At 42.3% G+C, this 19,903-nt stretch overlaps 1 protein-coding gene across 1 annotated transcript in view; it reads left to right on the top strand.

Moving 5' to 3' along the window:
• Positions 1 to 19,903, top strand: part of BAIAP2L1 (BAR/IMD domain containing adaptor protein 2 like 1) — an 85,695-nt gene that overhangs the window by 9,500 nt on the left and 56,292 nt on the right. Inside the window, exons 3-4 of the mRNA XM_060079190.1 lie at positions 13,075 to 13,150; positions 18,280 to 18,366. Coding sequence (XP_059935173.1) covers positions 13,075 to 13,150; positions 18,280 to 18,366 — 163 coding nt within the window. The remainder of the gene's footprint in view (positions 1 to 13,074; positions 13,151 to 18,279; positions 18,367 to 19,903) is intronic.

Here is a 19,903-nt window from a genome sequence, read left to right as displayed (position 1 = left end):
TTCTAAACAAATGCAACTGAGCACATGAGACATTCTTTCCTGTAAATTCATTGCTTGCTTTTTATTCCATGACACACCTTTTAAAATTAATAACCAGGCAGGCAAGAACACTTAACCAAATGGTCTAGCGCGCCCTGTAGCCTTCAAAGTGTATGTCTGTCAACAGCTATTTTAAACCCAGTAACTAATCAGTTACTGTTTCCTTAATACATGCCATCTATCTGTGGTAAAGTTATATATTTCTAAATGATTTTCAAGTTACATTAAAGGTATTTTGCATTTCTTATTTTCACCATGTCAGTCTAGATTGCCTGGGTATTTTTTCATACCCGTCTCCCTTAGACCATGCATTTTCTTTTCTTTTTTTTTAAAAAAGATTTTTTTTATGTGTACCATTTTTAAAGTCTTTATTGCATTTGTTACAATATTGCTTCTGTTTTGTGTTTTGGCTTTTTGGCTGTGAGGCATGTGTGATCTTAGCTCCCCAACCAGGGATCAGACCTGCATCCCCTGCACTGGAAGGCGACGTCTTAACCACTGGACTGCCAGGGAAGTCCCGACCATGCATTTTCAAGGGCTGGAACTCTTACCTCATTCATCTATGGGTTCTGTACATCCAACATAAGGTTAGGCTCACTGTATGTGTGTAATAAAAAGTGAACAAATGCGTAGTTGTTTCAAAGGCCCAAACGTGAGGACTTTACAAGTTAGTGGAGTGATACGTAAGTATGTGTTCTCTAATACTTGCCATGATCTCTCTCTCTCCCTCCCTCTCCCTCTCCCTCTCTCTCCTTCTCTCTCTCTCTCTCTCTCTCTCTCTCTCTCTCTCTCACACACACACACACACACACACACACACACACACACACACGAAAGTACCAGGAAAGAAGCAAATTTCCAGATTCTGATAGAAAGTTATGTAAGAGTTGTCCTAGCACTGTGGCTTATAGGAAGGATTATTTCCATTCTTTCAAATAAGAACATGGACCTGTAGGAACCAAGCAAAAATGGATACTAATATTATCATAGCTGGAATTTCAAGAAGTGATTTTTTACTTTAGTCTCACAGGTACTACTTCCTCTGAAGTTCAAGGTCCAAAAGTTGCTTGAAATCTGGGGTAGGATCCCCAAATCCTCTTGCTGATGGAGGCTAGTGTGGGCCAGACATTGCTACCATGTCTGATAGCATTGGCAGTTAGTAAGCTAGGATTGCCTACTCTCAGCCTGGAAAGGGTTTTTAGTGCTGCCAGGAAATACATGCAACTATATGGTGTTATAGCACCTGCTGGACCTTGGACCCAGTGTAATCATCTATACTTAAAACTACAAGGAAGGGCTTTCCTGCTGGCGCAGTGGTTAAGAATCCGCCAGCCAATGCAGGGGACACGGGTTTGAGCCCCAGTCTGGGAAGATCCCACATGCTGCAGAGCAGCTAAGCCCGTGTGCCACAACTACTGAAGCCCACGCGCCTAGAGCTCGTGCTTCACAAGGGAAGCCACCGCAGTGAGAAGCCTGCGCACCACAGCGAAGATTAACCCCCTGCTCGCCCCAACTAAAGAAAGCCCGTGCGCAGCAACGAAGGCCTAATGCAGCCAAAAATAAATTAAAAAAAAACTACAAGGAAACGTGGTTTCAAATGATTCCCCTCATAGACACATGCAAAACTTTTGTCTAGTGTTTAAAGTAAAATGAAACTTTCTTTCATTGAAAGTGTTGAATAAGGTTCAGGCCATTTTTTTCCCCCAAGTTATGTTATCAGGTGGTCATGAACACCGATTACCTATAACATGGTTCTCCCTCCACAATTTTCTTTAAAAATAACAATTGAAAATTAGTACACTAGTTTACTGGGTGGGGTAGCTCTGGGACCTCATTTTCTTGACATGCTTGATAACTTCTTCCAAAACGTCTGAACAGTTATAGAACACACTTCTTTCTCACAGCAGTATGTTGGGACCTTTTTGTTTTGCTTAATTGTGCTTTGGCTTCAGAGCAGTTCTTGCTGCCTAAATGAGTAGGGAAGATGGAGTTTTGTCACAGAAATCTGTTTCTTTAAACAATGAAATAAAAGGTCCCGGAGATGTAATTGCTTCTAGTAACGGATCTTAAGGGCAGCAAGACGTACCTTTCTGGTTCTGATCACACTGGTTCTCATCACTTGGTTGGTTCTTAAGGAGCTTGGGATCTACCAGATGCTCTCAGAACTCTCTCAGAATGTTCTAGGAGAGGCTAAGCCCAAAGGGGTAGCCCTATTCTTTACTGACCACTAGCCCAGTGGCTTCTGGTGCAGAGGTCATGTTTCTGGGGGGGAGCCATGGAACCCTTGGTGCCTTGTGGCTTCATTTCTGGCATGCCCTTTGCCCTCTGAATGAAGGACCACTTTTGCAGAAATAATTATCTACAAACCAAAGCCTGGTTATGAATAAAGAAAGGAAAGGAAGAAGGAAGGCAAAACAGTGTTTAAGTCATAGTGAAAGTTTCATGGAGTGGAGTTCCCTCTGTGGGCTGAAGATTTCCTATGAAACTGTCCTTCTAGAGGGACACGGTAATGATTTTTTGCCTGGAGAAACATTTGCCAAACTCCTTCCCCAATCATAGCTGGAAAGATAACTGCCAAGCAGGAGTTTGGTCTCAAAATAGCTGGGTTATCTTTTTCTACTAATGGATCTAACTGATTGAGCAGTGGAAGTTGCTGCTAACAGCTACATGGGCATACATGCTCTGCAGACCAGGAGCATTGTTCTCTCTGGTCCTGGAGCAGTGTTCACAGAGGACAGTGGATGGCCTGCACCTCAGCACATCTGGATCTTCTGTGGGCAGGCTAGTTAGAAACCACAGCTTTGTGGCATTTCTCAGCATTGAGGATTTAGAGCCTGAATCCTTAGCAGCCTGGGATGTCAAGAAGAGTAGGGTTTTTGTTGTTGCTGTTGTTTGTTTGTTTTTTAAAGAAGTTGGGGGTAGGAGTTTATTAATTTTTATTTATTTATTTTTGCTGTGTTGGGTCTTCGTTTCTGTGCGAGGGCTTTCTCTAGTTGTGGCAAGCAGGGGCCACTCTTCATCATGGTGCGCGGGCCTCTCACTATCACGGCCTCTCTTGTTGTGGAGCACAGGCTCCAGACACGCAGGCTCAGTAGTTGTGGCTCACGGGCCTAGTTGCTCCGCGGCATGTGAGATCCTCCCAGACCAGGGCTTGAACCCGTGTCCCCTGCATTAGCAGGCAGATCCTCAACCACTGCGCCACCAGGGAAGCCCAGTGTTTTTTTTTTAATAGCTTTATTGAGGTGTAACTTATAAACTATAAAATTATAGTTTTTTCATCTATTCACCAGTTAATGGACATTTGGGTTGTTTCCAGCAATGTATTTTTTTAAGGACTGTGTTATCGCCTAATACTTAAAAAGTAATTTAAATGTCAGCTTGGGAAAACATAGGGTTGGGAAGCAAAGTGCACAAGGAAAGATGTGGCACTTGGAGATTTTGTAAGCCTGTTATGACTTAGTAGGTAAGAGGGCAGAATCTTGCAGCTTCTAGGAGCCTCTGTTGGAGCTGGTACTTTGAGCTAATGAAGCTGTGAGCAGAGCATTACCTCACTCCACCAATCCTTGCTGTGGCTAATCAGCCCACCGGCTCATTGTGTCTGTGTGTCCAGATGAGCTGAAGGCACATGATGCGGCTGATTCGTCCACGAGCACATACATCTCTTATGTAATTTTAAAAGAATTCAAAAACTGCTGCGAGTACACCTTGGGCGTTACATAGTCCAGGTACTGTTCTTGGTGCTGGAGGTGCAGTGGTCCTTGGCCTTAATTTACTTAATTTCCTTAGTTTCTACTAAGGAGACAGAGTAAACAGGTAATATCCTGTAAGGTAGTGACAAGCCTTTTGATGAAAGAGAAGCAAGAAACAGCTGGGGGGTGGGGGGAGGGGGGAGGAAGCTGTCTCTGAGACCCAGGTGGGCGGGTATCCAGGAGAAGAGCCTCCAGGCAGAAGGAGAGCAGGTACAGGATCCCTGCAGTGGAATTGGTTTGGCCTGTTCCGAGCACAGCCCAGGGGCCATTGGCCTGGAGCACAGAGATGGGGGTAGGGAGGGGAGGCCACAGCCCAGACTGGCTTGATTTCAGGCGTGATCCATGCTTTTGGTGCCTCTTCTTACCCTGTGGTGAAAAGGACAAAAGTCACTAATGACTTTACTCCATGATAGACTTGAGAGCTGAGGATAAAAACCACCTTTCATTGTTTCTCTTCCCCTGCTTAGATAGTTCCAGTCCTGTGTCCTTTTTTTTTAATGCTGACAAGGGAAACGGTTTATGGTACTTAAAAAAAAAAAGTACTGTTTTTCACCCATTGGGCAAAAGAAGTATAAAACCAAGTGTTGGTGATTGTGGTAAAATAGCGCAGCAGTTGTAGGAGCACAGATTGCAGCAGCCACTTCGGAGAAAGTATTCGGCAGTAGCTAACAAACCCGAAAAATCTTCATGTACCCTGTGCCCCAGCAGTTGTGTTTCAAGGGGAATTCTCGCCCATGTGCACAAGGAGACATCGACAGCTTCTTGCCACACAGTTGGTGTTAGCAAAAACCTGGAAGTCGCCTAAATGTCGCTCGGTAGAGGAAGTCCAGAAACCGGCTCACGCTGCTGTGCGGCCTGGAAGGTGTGAAATTGTGGGGCAGCCCAGCAGCCCGGAGTCTACGAGCGGAAGGTCTTTTTCCTCAGGGAACCTCAGTTTCATTCTTAGAGCCTTTCAGCCGACTGAAGGAAGCCCACTCAGATTTCTGAGGGTAATCTCTTAAAGTCTACTGGTAGTTAGCCACATCGACAAAATTCCTACCTGGCCGCACCGAAATTAGTACTTTCAGTTGACCTGGTACTGTAGCAGACACATAAAATTAGCCATCACAAAGGGATACCATACAGAAGTTAAATCGGAATAAAGCCGGTTAATACATATCAAGGTAGACAGGTCTCAGAAGCATAACACTGAATTTAAAAAAGGATGTAAAAGTAAAATGTATTACATGATACTGTTTATTTTATTAAATGTACAAAGCAAAATTATTTATCAATCCTGACTAAATATATGTGTATAAGTATGAGTTAGAAAGTTTACAGTCTTAATTAGTGGTTCTCTGGGGAGAAAAAAAGGGATATGAGACTTGGATAGGGTGGCGGAAACACCTGTGGTTTTGCAGTGTCGTTCTGTAACGTTTTGATTTCTTTTCAGCAAAGGAAATTAATATGACAGTGTTAACCATTATGAATTCTTGGGAGGACTGCAGGTAGTTGGAGAATCTTCTTTTTCTCCCCCACTTCCTCCTTTTTTTAAGGGAAAGAAAAGAAGAAGATCAGAAATACTTACCCATGTAGAATTGGTCCATATTGTGATGCTATTGGAAGATTAATTATATTCATCTAAAATCAGGAGTAAGATTACAAGAAGGCATCCAAAAAGAAAAAGAAAATATTGTAGAGGCTCCCATAATTTCTCACCCTAAAATAGTGCTCTCTGTCATAGAAGCGTTTTCATCTCACTTTATTGCACAATTCTCAAGGAACTTGTCAGGAGGCCTCAGTGGTGAGCGCAAAGGTTAGTGCCCGGGCCTGACCCTGCCTCTCACTGCCTGTGGGACCTTCGGTGAGGTTTTTACATTTAACATCTCAGAGCTTCTTGTCTCATCTGTAAAATGGGGAGGATAACCATCGCCTTGTTAGGATCTAATGAGCAAATCCATGTGAAGTGCTAGGCATAGAGCCTGAAACATAGGCTGCAGAGTGTCAAAATGTATTGCTAAAGGAAAAAAGGAGTAAAGAGTTTTGAACTGAATAAAGCAGATAATAATTACACCTCCAGTTTCCTTTGTACTGCAGACTTCTGGAGGATTTTGTGTTCACGGTCTCTCTCATCCTGATGTGATGCTTTGAGGCAGGAGAGCCCGGATCATTTGTTTTCATGTTACAGAAAGGAAGCGGTAGAGCCTGGAGACTTCTGTGTAAATAGCAATGCTCATCCATCTGAAGAGTTGACTAATATTTTCTATCTTCTGTCTTGCAACGTTAATTACTACAGTTGATTCAGTGCACTGAGTGTCAGGTGCCTTGAAGAACACACAATAGGTGCTCCATAAATATTAGTTATTATTTCAGTGAATTCTCATACCCCTCATGAGGTGGAAATTAGAGGTTTTCCCATATAGAGGAGGAGACTGAGGCTCAGCAAGGAGGGATGTGATTTGCCCGAGGACTCAAGGCCAAAGTATTTTTTATGCAATATTCCCCCACCCCTCAGGTTCATTGCTACTAGGGTGGCATGTTACAAATTATAAATGATACAAATTGATACGTAATACAAGTTGCTAACTGGTAGCCTAGATAGATCATACAGACTGAGGGGGCCAAAACATTGTTCACATTTGACTGACGGGAAGCATTTTTGTGTACTTATATCTTCAAATATGAGTATTTTTGCTCTAACTCAATATTTCAAACAAAAAACATCTTAGTTGTCTAACTTTCCTTTGCTTGGCTTCTGCTCCCCATTCAAGATGGGTATGAAAAACATGGCTCTTCTGACCATCAGTTAGCCCACAGGCATCTGCATTTTTGCCAAATTTACTCATCAGTACTTTCCCTAAAGGCAGGGGACATAATTACATACTGGTGACGTTAGTCTAGGAACAGCAGCTTCCGACAACACATGCAAGAGGAAGCGAGATTTTTTACAAATGACTTCTATCTAGAAGTATTCTCAGTTAGCCCTTATGAACAGGTATTCTTGTCACACGAAATTAAAATGTGCCTTGATTAGTTTAAGCATTTGTGAAATTGCTAGATTAATTCGTATGAGATTATTTAGAATAAAATATCGAAATTTTCAGACATACAGTACCTGAATCAAGTTATAAAAAAACTGTATTAGAGATTCTTTTTTTTTTTTTTTTTTTTTCTTTTGCGGTAGGCGGGCCTCTCACTGTTGTGGCCTCTCCCGTTGCGGAGCACAGGCTCCGGACGCGCAGGCTCAGTGGCCATGGCTCACCGGCCCAGCCGATCCGCGGCATGTGGGGTCTTCCCGGACCGGGGCACGATCCCGTGTCCCCTGCATCGGCAGGCAGACTCTCCACCACTGCGCCACCAGGGAAGCCCCGTATTAGAGATTCTTAAATCACTTTTAAAGTTTATTCCAGTGTAAATATAACCCACACTTGTCAACTGAGAAGATTAAGCACTGAAATCTCAAATAAGTTGTCCTTGGTCTTGTAGAGAACTGGAAAAAGAAATGGAAAGAGAAACTAATTCTTAGAAATTTAAAATCAGCTCAGTTTACCTAGTCATAATTGTATTTATGCTTCATAGTCTATAGTTTCATACTGGTAAAGGTAATAATTTTTCAATAATGAAAGAAAAAGCTAAATGGTGAGAAAGTTAAAAACCATCGTAAGGTTGTATAATTCGTTTAAAAATTATGATCTGTAACGGTACAGGAGGCAGAGGAAATGTATGAGATAAATGGACCAGCTAGAAATCTGGTGGAAAGTGCCTGTAGGGTCCGAGTGGCCTGTTTCTCAGCAGTTTTGGAAATACCTAAGCACTGATTCTCCAGTGCTGCGGAGCTCTTGTGATAGGACCAACCCTCTTCATTATGAGACACAGCACAGGTACAACAGTGATGTTGCCAGTCATCTTATTTTAGCCTAGATGGTCCATATTCTTCCCTGAATGAAGATGAAATTCATTCTGGTTCAAACTGATTTGCCACATTATCCTCTTTGCCAAGCAGTAACTGTTGGGATACATACTAAGCTTTTGTTATAGATGGTAACAAAATAGTGCTTCTTGGCCCGATAATGCCTTTTATAATTTATTTTGTTTTTGTACTTGGAATCTTAAACCTTTTATTCCTAGTGCCAAACTTAAAATGGATTTGTTCATTACTGCTGGTGATTCTCTCTAAGTTTGAGGCTCTATAAACAATTCAGGTCTTGACAAGCCTTGACACAGCATGACCTTTGACCCAACTGCTGCCCTCCCTCCAAAATGTAGAACCCATCCAATTCACAAGGACATCCACTGTAAAAATTTTATGGATTGTGGAATATGACAGCGCACTGCTTTTTTGTTCCTGGGTTTAAAAGTACATGTACTTCAGCTAAAATAACTAGATTAATGGCCAACAGCCAGTGTAGAAATGGATTTTCCACTGTTCAGAGAGGGCAGAATTTCCAGGGGAAACATTTCTGTAGCTAAACCTAAAATAAAGAATTGAAGTGTATGTTGAACTTACAAGCTTAAAAATTCTTATATTTTCTCTGAAGCTGATTGTAGTCTCATGTCTTAGTTGAACTATTTTCCTGTTGAATCATTTGGATAGTGGTTTATGCTTGGTATTAACTTTGGAAGTTCTCATTATTTCATTGTTTTTGAAATTTTAAGATAGGAGTTATATGTAAACATTTCAAGAATTATATCAAGAAATCAAATTATACTTTCCCATTATTTGAATATACTGAACAAAGAATAATCTTAAGAAAAAACACGGATCTTAGCTTCTTTTTGTAACTGCTTATCTGCTAGAGGACGGAGCTTGCTCTGTATTGATTTCCTTATACATAGTACCATCTAGACTCAGCCACGTGAGATTATTTTAAGAATTTTAAGTGATGTTTTAAAAATAGTTTTATCTTTTTATTAGAACTTATATTCTTACCATCCAGACTTGGTGTTGTAAGATTATTTTAAGGATTGTAGATGAGGTATTTGAAAAATAGGTTTTTTTTATTAGAAAACAACCATTTTCTAATAAAGTTATTAGATTTTAAAAATTACTGAAATCTCATACATTGCCGATGAGAATGTAAAATAGTACAGCCAACTCTGGAAACCAGTTTGGCAGTTTCTTATGAAGTTAAACGTACACCTACCATGTGACGCAGCAGTTGACCTACCAGGTGTTTATTCTAGAGATGTGAACACTCATGGTCACACAAAAACCTGTACATGATTGTCCATATCAGGTTTATTTGTAATTGCCAAAAACTGGAAACAACCCAAATGGTCAACAATTAAATGGATAAACTGTGATACATTCATTCTCTGGACCACTGATAGCAAAGAAAGGGAACAAACTTGATACGCCCAGCAACTGGGATGGTTCTTAAGGGCATTGTGCTGAGTGAAAAAGTAAATCTCAAAAGGTCACATACTGTGATCCACTTATATTACATCCTCACAATGACAAAACTATTGTGACTGAGATCAGCGGTTGCCAGGGCTTAGGATTGGTGAGGAGGGTGTGGCTGTAAAGGGGTGGCATCAGGGAGATCTTTGTGCTAATGGAACAGTTCTGTATAATAACTGTGGTGATGGTGACTTATACAAATCTATACGTGTGATAAAATTTCATAGAAACAAGGCACACACCCCGCAGATTAGAGACATGAAAACTGGTAAATCCAGATAAGGTCTATAGTTTAATAGTGTTGTACCAATGTTGGTTTCCTGGTTTTGATGATGTACTATGGCCATATAAGTTACCATTGGAGGAAGCATACATGGGAACTCTTTGTACAGTTTTTATAACTTCTTGTGACTCTTAAACTATTTCAAAATTAAAAGCTTAAAAACAAAACAAAGAACTTGAGGAAAGACGATAGAAATAGCAGCTGTGGCGACAGGTCCCCGTGATCAGGTACTGGGGCTGACCATCTTGCAGAGGGACTGGTGAGGGGTCAGCATCGGCTCTGGAGCTTCATGGCTACTGGTTGTGAATGAGGCTCAAACAGCTGACTGGCTCCAGGAAAACAAGCTGAGTGGACTTCCAGTTAAGCGTGGCCTATTGACCTCAAGTCTTTTTCTTCTCTTCCTTTTGAGAATACATTAAAATGATGGCAAAGGAACTTAAAGAAAATGCCTGTAAATCCATAGTGTAGAGATCTGAAAAAGGAAATATCAGTTGACAAAAGGCCTAAAGAAATTTGGGTTGTTAGAAATGGACGGAGGTGTGGTAACTGCCTTAAGAGAACTGAAAGAAACTGCGGAGAGGAGTACCAGTGAGAGCTGGTACTAGGAGAGAGAGGGCTAGGATAGGAGTTACACAGGTGGTTAAACTGCCAGGTCCCCTTTCCTGCCCCAGCCACCACTATTACAGCTGCTCCCTTGGCGTGGCAGCCTGGAGATTCACTCTCAGGATGTGTTGAATCAGAGGCACTGTGGACTTTGAAACACCAGCTGAGGTACTGGAATTCAGGAAAAATCAGCACAGGAAACCTGTGGGATTCCCAACCCCCTTCCAGACCTGGGAAAGCTGACCACCTGCTGATTGCCCCTTCCCCCGCCCAGTGATAGGAAATTAGAAACTTCTCTGGAGAGACCCAGTGGCCCCTGGTTACCGTCACTTGGCCAGTTTCTTTACAGCTGACTTGCTGTCCAGTCACTCTGAATGAAGCCTACTGGTCAGTAGCCACCCTGTATGCACACACACACACTTCCAGCCAACATTTTAGGGCTTTACTCCTAAATACAAACTGACAGTCAAGGATCACCAGACATTTGGGGAAAGCCTCCAACACAAAAGACAGTTGGATACCAAACAATGAGAAGAAATAACCAGACAATATGGGGAACTGGCAGAAAATATCCCCAAAATTACAGTTTATTCAGATAAGAGATGATACTGCATCCATAAAACAACAGGATGCTTTTAAAAAGGAACAACCAAAAAAACCTGAAAAAGCCCAAATTAAAAATATGATATCAAAAGTTTGAAAAACATAAGAGGAGTTAGAACGTACAGTTGAGGACATCTGTCAGAGATAGAACAAAAAGTGGAAAATCAGAGAAAAGGGGTAAGATGATTAGAGAATAAATCCAGGTCATATAAAATCCTCCTCAGAGTTCCAGAGAATGAAGAGGCAAGAATCAAAACAGGAACACTTTTCAGACCTGAAGGACATAATTTTCTCTATGGGTAGGGTCTGTTGAGTGCCCAGTAAAATAAATGAAAAAAGTACCCACACTGAGACAGCCCATTGGGTAGTTTCAGAGCACAGGGATAAAGAGAAGGGTTCCAGAAATAAGCTCCCTCCCACCACCTGCCCCCCACCAAAAAAAAAAAAAAGTCATGTACAAATAATAGCTGACTTCTCAATAGCAAAACTGGATATTGAAGACTGGAGCAATATCTTTAAAATCCTAAGGGAAAATCACTTTCAACCGGTAATACACAGCCCAGCGAAATACCAGTTAAATGTCAAAGTAAAGATAATTTCAGACATGTGGGGACTCAAATTTACCTCCTGCGTCATTTTTTAGGTCACTCTTGGAGAATGATCTCCAGCAGATAGCAATAAATGAAGGAGGAAGGTGTGGAATCCAGCTAATGAGACCGTCACACAGGGGACCAGAAAGGGACATGCAAGGGCAACAGTGTGGCAGGAACGGTCAGGCCAGACTGAGTAAGAGGACGGAGAGTCCTTGGAGGAAGTTCTGGGGGAAAAAATGGATGGAAGATTAGCTGACAGCTTTGTACATTTGAAAAACAGTGATAGGCTCCTGTGAGATCCCATGGAGCATGTGGAAACATTTAAGGTAGATACATAGAAAAATCTAAGGCGGGGGTGGGAATGAGACAATTATTAATCCCAGGAGAAACAAAAAGAGTATATCAAGAAAGGAAGCATAATTCTTGTACATTCCTTGCATTGTAGTGACCAGTATTTACAAAGTCATAATAAACCTTGACTGTTGATTTACCAGGAAACTGTTATTTAATTATATAGGAAAGACTGGGAAAGGAAGAGTAGGGTTGTCTACCGTAGCAGAAATCCAGTAGTTATTGTCCAAAATTGAAAAGTCAAGAATATTCATCAAAACTATGGCAGCAAATACAAAAGAGCACTTGCAAGCAAGCTGTTATGTGGGTGTAAGGCCAGGGGTAGGGAAGGGTTGGGGCAGGGGTTCTTTTTCATGATAAACCTTTATACTGTCTGATAAAGTTATTATAGTCTTTCTGTACTAACTCGTAATGGAGGACTTTTTATCCTGAAGAATAATGTGTCAAGTATCTGCCCCTTTGGATGTTGTATGGTTTTTTTATTCTTTTTGTTGCTTGGTCCTCTACAAACAAGGTACACATTTTGGGAGGGGGGTAAAGGGATTTGGCTGGTCTATCTGGAATGATTCATATTGTAAACCTTATGGTTTGTAGGTGTGACAGATATACGTCACCATGTGTTCTGGGTCAAGAAGCCAGAGACCCATAGGAATGATTTCTTGTCTGTACTTCAGATTTAGGGTAGCATTTTAAATTTAGGCCAATGTTCTAAATAGTTGCCTGTTTTATACTTGTCATAGCACTTCTCTCTATGTTTATGACCTTCTAGTGATACAGAAATGACACTTTTAAAAATGAAAACCATGACATCTGCGGAGATAGAGCATCATGAAGTCCATAATGGGAAACCACGTCTCCCCCTCCACTGCTGTGAGCACAGGACCTACCGCACACTCCATGAATAATGAATGAACTGATGGCTAGGAAAAAAATGCCAGTGACCACCTAGAAAGAAAGTTCTAGGCTGGCCTATGTCTTAGGGCCGTCAGCAGCACCCACCCCCATCCCTTCCCCAGTAATTAGGCAGAGCAAAAACAACATCTCTTGGAAATTCCTGTTCTACTGATAGCCAAAACACTGCCCATATAATTAAGTTCCTATCATGTGCCCCTGTTTCTTAGCACTATCATGACAGCCATTAACTTACCTAAACCCAAAAGGGAGCATCAGCTTCTGGACTCATGGTCCCCACAGGGTGTACTTTATAGAGATGGAATGTCTGCTACCTGCTTCATTTACAGTAAATTCTAGGCAGCTCCTGGGCAGGCAGGGAACTGCCAGGGTCACATGCACCTCACCACTCCATCAGTTAGGATGGAAGTGCTCTTCACTACTTTCAGATCATGACTTTGTGGACGGTACCATCAGGCACATGTGGGGATCCTAGGCTATGCAGTGACACCATCTAAAGATTATTTGGTCTGCCGTTTGCTTATTTTATTAATTTGGTTTTTTTGTTTGTTTGTTTTTCAGAATGTTATGGAACAGTTCAATCCTGGGCTACGAAATTTAATAAACCTAGGAAAAAATTACGAAAAAGCTGTTAATGGTAAGTCTGTTTTCTAAATTTATAAATATTAGAGTGCATATGAAAGCCATTCATTAAATATTTTACTTAATTATTTTTAAATGCTTGCTACTGAATTTTTAAAATATCTTTAAATTGGTAGAAACTGTTTACAATTAATCTGTAGAACTTTGCAGTGATAGGATATTAGTATACCTGAAATGAGTAGGTTGAATAATAGGCTACCAAAAGTGACATATCTTATATATCAGATTTTGCTTTTTGGCACTGCTTAATCTTTTATATCATTGACATAAACATATTTTCTACTTTTTACACCAAATTCTTTGTAAACTAATAACATTTATAAAAAGTGTACTTAAAATTTTAAGATCCTGAAGCATAGGAATTATTCTCCTTTTTATTTATGTAGAAGAATTTCTTGTCTTTGGGTGTATCACTTTTGATAGTAATATGAGAAATAAAATGTTTTAGCCTGAATGGTAAGACGTCTAAATTAAAGGTTGAACTTAGATTCTCATTTCAAAATGAGTGCTTAATTTAAAATGAACTCAGGCATTGGCTTTTTTTTTTTTTTTTTTTTTTTTTTTTGCAGTTTGCGGGCCTCTCACTGTTGTGGCCTCTCCCGTTGCGGAGCACAGGCTCTGGACGCGCCATGGCTCACGGGCCCAGCCGCTCCGCGGCATGTGGGATCCTCCTAGACCGGGGCACTAACCCGTGTCCCCTGCACCGGCAGGCGGACTGTCAACCACTGTGCCACCAGGGAAGCCCCAGACATTGGCTTTTGTCTCTCTGTGAACCAGAGTTTACTGGTTTGAGCAGATTTCATCTGAGGAGGCCAGTGTGCATCTACACATGCATTCCCCTCCCAAAAGAGGAACGTTACCAGTGATCACCTTGATGTGGACCATTTTTTTTAAAGTCTTTATTGAATTTGTTACTGTATTGCATCAGTTTTATGTTTTGGTTTTCTGGCCCTGAGGCATGTGGGATCTTAGCTCCCCAACCAGGGATCGAACCCACACCCCCTGCATTGGAAGGTGAAGTCTCAACCACTGGACTGTCAGGGAAGTCCCTTATCAGTGATCACCTTGAAAACTCAAGATGCTAACAATCACCAAATTCTAACATGGTCAGAACAATTCTCCGTATGTAGCAAGTGTCACCCCCAAAATATTCAGATCCCAGTTTTACCATCTACCCTGGTTCACTAAGACCAGCACGTAACATAAGCAGAAAATTTAGTTTCCACCGGTTTGAGATTTGAAGAAGGCTTCAGACCAAGCTTTGTGTCTTTTTTCCCCCTCTTCTTTCTCTCTTTCACGATACCCCACCTTTGGCTGCTCCCTGATGATGTTTTGAAAATAAACCTGCGCCCCCACACCCTCAGTGTGAGCCTGCTCCAGGAAAGGGGAGGTGCTGGCGAGACTCGGGACTTTGTATTACAGATGAACTATCGTTTCAGTCACTGCAAAAGTAAACTGCTTATTGACTTCCTTCTGGATCTCTGTGCTCTTGGCCAGACGTGTTCAGTGCCAGGATATGCAGCAGGCCTGGGATTTCCCTCCCTCTCCCTCTAGCAGTACCAGTGACTCCTATGGGTGCCCCCTCCCTCCTTCAAAGAACTGGAGCCTTGTTTTGGAAGCTGACTCTCTCCTGATGATTACCTAGTCACAAGACCACAAAGTCATTGCTTTATCCATCCCCGGGAAGGAAATCACTCTGACCTGCAGTGATTTTTTTTCTTTCTAGCATGAGCTGCCTCTCTGAGGCGGAGTTTTACAAGGTGATGCAGTGAAGAGCCCACAGCTTAGCCTCCTGCTAACAGGGCTTCTCCCCAGCAGCCTCTACCACTTTAACACCTCCTGGGGCCTATTCTGCATTTCATAAGGTGTTCCAGGATTTCTACAGGCCATCTGTTTTTGGCTGAAGCCATTGAGAAACTTCAATAAAATGTGTAAAGTCGTTGGTAAGAATCTGTAGTATAGTCGAGGATGCCAGATGTGCAGTCAACAGTTAGATTGTAGCCCAGCGCAGCAGCACAGCTGATGAAGAGCACAGGCCGAGCAGCGTCATAGGAGTTTGAGCAGGAGGCCGGTGGGGTATGGAGCAGGCAGGAGGCTATGTAGGAGCTGAGCCAGCTGACAGACGTTAGGTTTCAGTAGGCAGACGCTGCTTACTAGTGCTTCAGGCAGAAAAGACAGTATCCAAGCCGAGACCGGGGGTCCACGCTAGCATGGGTGAGAAGCTGTGAGGGAACAGTAAAACATAAGGTAGAATAAGGTCCTACTATGAATGCATTTGGATGCAGCATCTGTTAGCTATTGCCGCGTTAAGACAATAGTTCGTTATTTTCAGTCGTCCTGTAAAGGCAGTGCAGTTGTCTGTACACCTGGGACTCTGCAGTTGCAGTGGACTGGGGCTGAGCTCACTTCCTCTCTCAGGCATAGCTGGCTGTCCCAAGAGTACAAGCCCCGTGGGAGTTATACCTGCTCGTTCCCCATTGGCCAAAGCAAGTCACATGACCAAACAGCATATCAGCGTCCTAGACAACTACACCAGCTGGGAATTCCGGGAGGTGTGATTCATTGAAGGCCATGACTGTAAAAATCTACGATGAACTCTGTGGAGTGTGACAGGCTTACCCTGTGGCCATTGGGAGGCCATTGAAGGCTTTTGAGCAGAACTGTAACCTAGTGAAATCATATTGATATTTTAAGGAAAGTTTTTCTGGTAGAAATGTATAGTTTAGATTGATGAAGTAGTTGATCAACCACTAAAAATTAATAAGCTTCATTCCTTAAAACAGTAAGTGGTAGAAAATCTCTATCTACAAAAGGGGACAGAATTATGAAAATATTAGTTTATTTTTTCTGGATAAATTATAATTTTTAAGTTAATGCAGCTTTATCATAAAAGCAGGATATTTTACTAGACTAATAAGGTTAAATAGTTTTAAACATAAGTCAACAGTTAAAAAATTTCAATGTGTGGATGCAAACCAAAAATTTTATTTAAGTGTTATGTAATCCTGTATTACCATTCTCCCCCGTTAATTTGCTTTTCAGCTTATCAGCACCTTGCAATTTTAAATCTTCCCACTAAAATATTACATATATTAACTTGACAGTTTACTGGCTATAAACCTTGTTTTTCGGTGGAGTCATCTCTTTTCAGTGCTAGCTGAGACCAAAGAGTCCAAAAGCACCATGATTTAGAACTGCCAGGGTTGTGTGCACTGCCTCTGCTTCGCCATTGACCTTGGACATGTCCCAGAATATCTCTGCTCCACTTCGTGAAATGGGGTGATAACATCACCACCCTATGTCTTAATGTAGTGTGGTAGATTAATTAATTTAAGTAATGATTTGGAAAGTTTACATAAATGCTATTTGTTACTGCTCTTTTTTATAATTACGCTTTACGGTTATCCTTAGCCTTATGAAATAATAGTATAGTAGAGCATTAGATTTCATGAACTTGTATATATATGTAGTAAAGGCTGTAACTTTCATAATTTTTTTTAAATTCTACAAGACATGCAAAAATAGATTGATTTGCCATGAAAATACTACTTTTTTTTGGCCTGCATATCTTCAGCGAGACTTGGGCATTAATTCATTCTGTGACCTCCTCCCCCACCTTTTTAAAACTTGAAATACCTTTTAAAATCCATCTTTTAAAAACAATACTCATGGGCTTCCCTGGTGGCGCAGTGGTTGAGAGTCCGCCTGCCGATGCAGGGGACACGGGTTCGTGCCCCGATCCCGGAAGATCCCACGTGCCGCGGAGCAGCTGGGCCCGCGAGCCATGGCCGCGGAGCCTGTGTGTCCGGAGCCTGTGCTCCGCAACGGGAGAGGCCACAGCAGTGAGAGGCCCGCGTACAGCAAAAAAAAAAACAAAAAAACAAAAAACAATACTCATTATAAACTGGTGTGGCCTCAGGTTTTCTTCTCAGTGAGAGGAAAGGAACCTGATAAGGGTTGCTTAGGGCTCTTCTATCTCCCAAATCCTGTGGTCTCCAAAGCTACCGGACAAAGTGATGTCTGTGTATGAAGCTAGCCTTTGAGCAAGATAAAATATTTTCTCCAAAGTCACACTAAATAGGCTAGATCTTATTGAAAAGCTTGCTTGTTGTACACCTTCAGTCTCCTGAAACCCAGCCGGTGTAAAGTGACAGAAGGAATGGGTATTAGCAGCTTCCATTAGTTTGTCCAATACTCACACTGTTAGGGCATTTTATAGATTCAAATCCTTTGTTTCCAAAGGATAACTAACTTGCCCAAGAAGCTCATGTTGTTGGAAGTAACAGTAGAATTCAAACCCAGATTCGTCTTGCTCCTGACTCCCACCTCCAACCTCCCCGCACCCCCCCAAAAAAGAAAAAGGAAAGGGAAAAAAAAGGAAAAGAAAAAGAAATCAAAAGCAGATTTCTGTACCTTATAATGTAGTTTTCAGAATCAGTTTGAAAGGAGAAATGTGATTTTTAAGATAGTTAGAATCCAGCTTGTATAGCAGTAAGAGTTTTCCTGTCTCTACCAAAAAGGAGCGGAAAGAAAAGCAGAGCATTCAGTTATTTTTCAGATAATTTCATTTTTTAAAAAATGATAATATATTTCAGGTTTCATAGATTTCTCTCCTGGCAACAAGTATAGTAGTTGCTTGTGTCTCAGAATATCTTTTTCAATAGAAAAAGTAAAAATGCCATAGAAGGCCCAGGTGCCTAGACCAGCCCACACAAGCCCCTCTAGCTAACAGTATTGCAGACCTGTATTGCTGTAGAATGACCAGCTTGCTGCAGTGGATGTGTTCCAGCCCCAATTCCGTGTTAGGAACATATCGCCTCTGGAGCTGGCCTGAGGAGTAGGTGGAACCTTCTCCGGACCCCCAGCCTCTGCCGCTGCTGAAGGTTCCCCAGAGCTTGTCGGAGGCGAGGATCCCATGAGGGCTTTCCGGTGGGTGGGGGGCCTGCAGGAGTGCAGTGGAGGGACCTCTGCCCCCGGCACAGCTCGCAAGCTCAAGCCCCGCCCCTGGAGAGCCGCACTTGCCTCAGCTGCGAGGGACTCCTGGGTGTTTGGAAGAAAACCTCTGTGTCGTTTCCTCCTTTCCATGTATAAGTGATGATTGTGTGTGTCACCTTCCCTGTCTAGCTATGATTCTGGCGGGAAAAGCCTACTACGATGGAGTGGCCAAGATCGGTGAGATTGCCAGCGGGTCCCCTGTGTCGACAGAGCTGGGTGAGCTGACCGTCCGTTACATATACACCCAACTTGAGCGCGGTTCCGGAGCCTTCGTCCTGCGAGCCCTGATGAGAACATACGAAGTGGCCCAGATCCAGAATGGAAAAGAGGGCTAGCCCAGCACTCGGGTTTGTTCACCTCTGCAGTGATTGACTCCTCCGTGGTCTGTCCAAAGTGGAGGCTTAGTTAAGGGCAGGCTACTAGGAACTGGGCTTCTGCCTCTGAGGTTTGGGCCCTAGTTCCCTGCTGCTCCCTGAAGCGTGAAGCCGGGGGAGCCTTGAGCCACATTTTTAACTGAAGGGGATGTGCACGCAGCCTCCGGCCTCTGGCAGAGCGTTTCCTGTGACTCACCTTGCAGAGTCCAGCCCCTTTACGTTCTGCTCTTGGCCGTCGCTGCTTCCACAGTTGCTCTCAGTTGTGATTTTTCCGGTTTTGCTGGTATGAATCGATCCCCTGTGCACACGCGGAGGGCGAGGGCAGCCGCACCCTTGGCAGCACCAAGGCTTCTATTTACAGAGCCGGTTCACTGTACCATCTCCGAAGTGGGGAAAGGTGGATTTTTTTTTTTTAATAGCCCCGCACGTAACCATCATTTTAATAACTTGTTAAATATGTTTTACTTGACAGAGGGTAACATTTCACAGTTTAAAATGTTTGTCAGAATTTGAAAGGTTCAGAAAACCAGAGGAAAGGATTGGTAAAGTGTGTGTTTAAAGAAAGGTGTGTTCCTCTCCAATTAAAAAGTGGAAAGGGAAGCAGAGGGGCAAAGGAGCATATGTTTAAGGTTCAAATAATTCACACCATTCGTATGTTAAGTGTCTTGAGGGTTTTCAGGATTGCTTGGAAAACTCCTAACTGACCCATAAAAGCCAAGGAACAAATCAAGGTGTGATGATGGTTCTGGGGTTGGGGGCTGGGCTGCTGCGCCTGCAGTGGATCTGGGCGCTCGTTAACATTCTCTGACAGCTTTTGTACCGGAAGAGTTCATAGTCTTGAAATCTGTAGGCAAAAGCTAAGCCTGAAGTGATGCTGGGTGATGAATAAGTCAGTACTGCGATACTGAATAGAATCAGTTACGTGTAGAAAATTTTCAAAGCCCTGACTTGTATTCTGTTGTCCTGGCAAGGTCTGAACTATAGTAACTCTGTCCAAAGTGGATCAATTTAATAAAATACACACTGTGTTAGGTAGACAGAAGCAGATAATAAAATTTAGGACATTTGAGGGATGATTGGGGTGATTATAGGTTCCAAAAATAGAACTAAATTAAAAAGAAACAGCCTATTTGTGTCAGGCATCAGGGGAAAAAGAAAGTATGACCCTTATGTTAAAACATATGGCGCTTTAACTCACCGTCATTCAGTTTGCCTTTTTAATGTTTTATGATTCTTGCCACTGTTTAAATAAGACTTCTGTTCCACACCTTATTTGATTCAGCTGTGAGTTCATAATGTTGAATCAGCTGTTTCCACAGCAACCGTGTTGTTATAAACAGGAGCTTAAAATTTCGGTTTCAATAAGGAAAATATGTTGC

Source organism: Mesoplodon densirostris, chromosome 16 (assembly GCF_025265405.1).
Source record: "Mesoplodon densirostris isolate mMesDen1 chromosome 16, mMesDen1 primary haplotype, whole genome shotgun sequence".
In the NCBI taxonomy this organism is placed as follows: Eukaryota; Metazoa; Chordata; class Mammalia; order Artiodactyla; family Ziphiidae; genus Mesoplodon; species Mesoplodon densirostris.
Note: the sequence above shows the minus strand (reverse complement) of the source record. Positions and strands in the feature narration are given on the sequence as shown.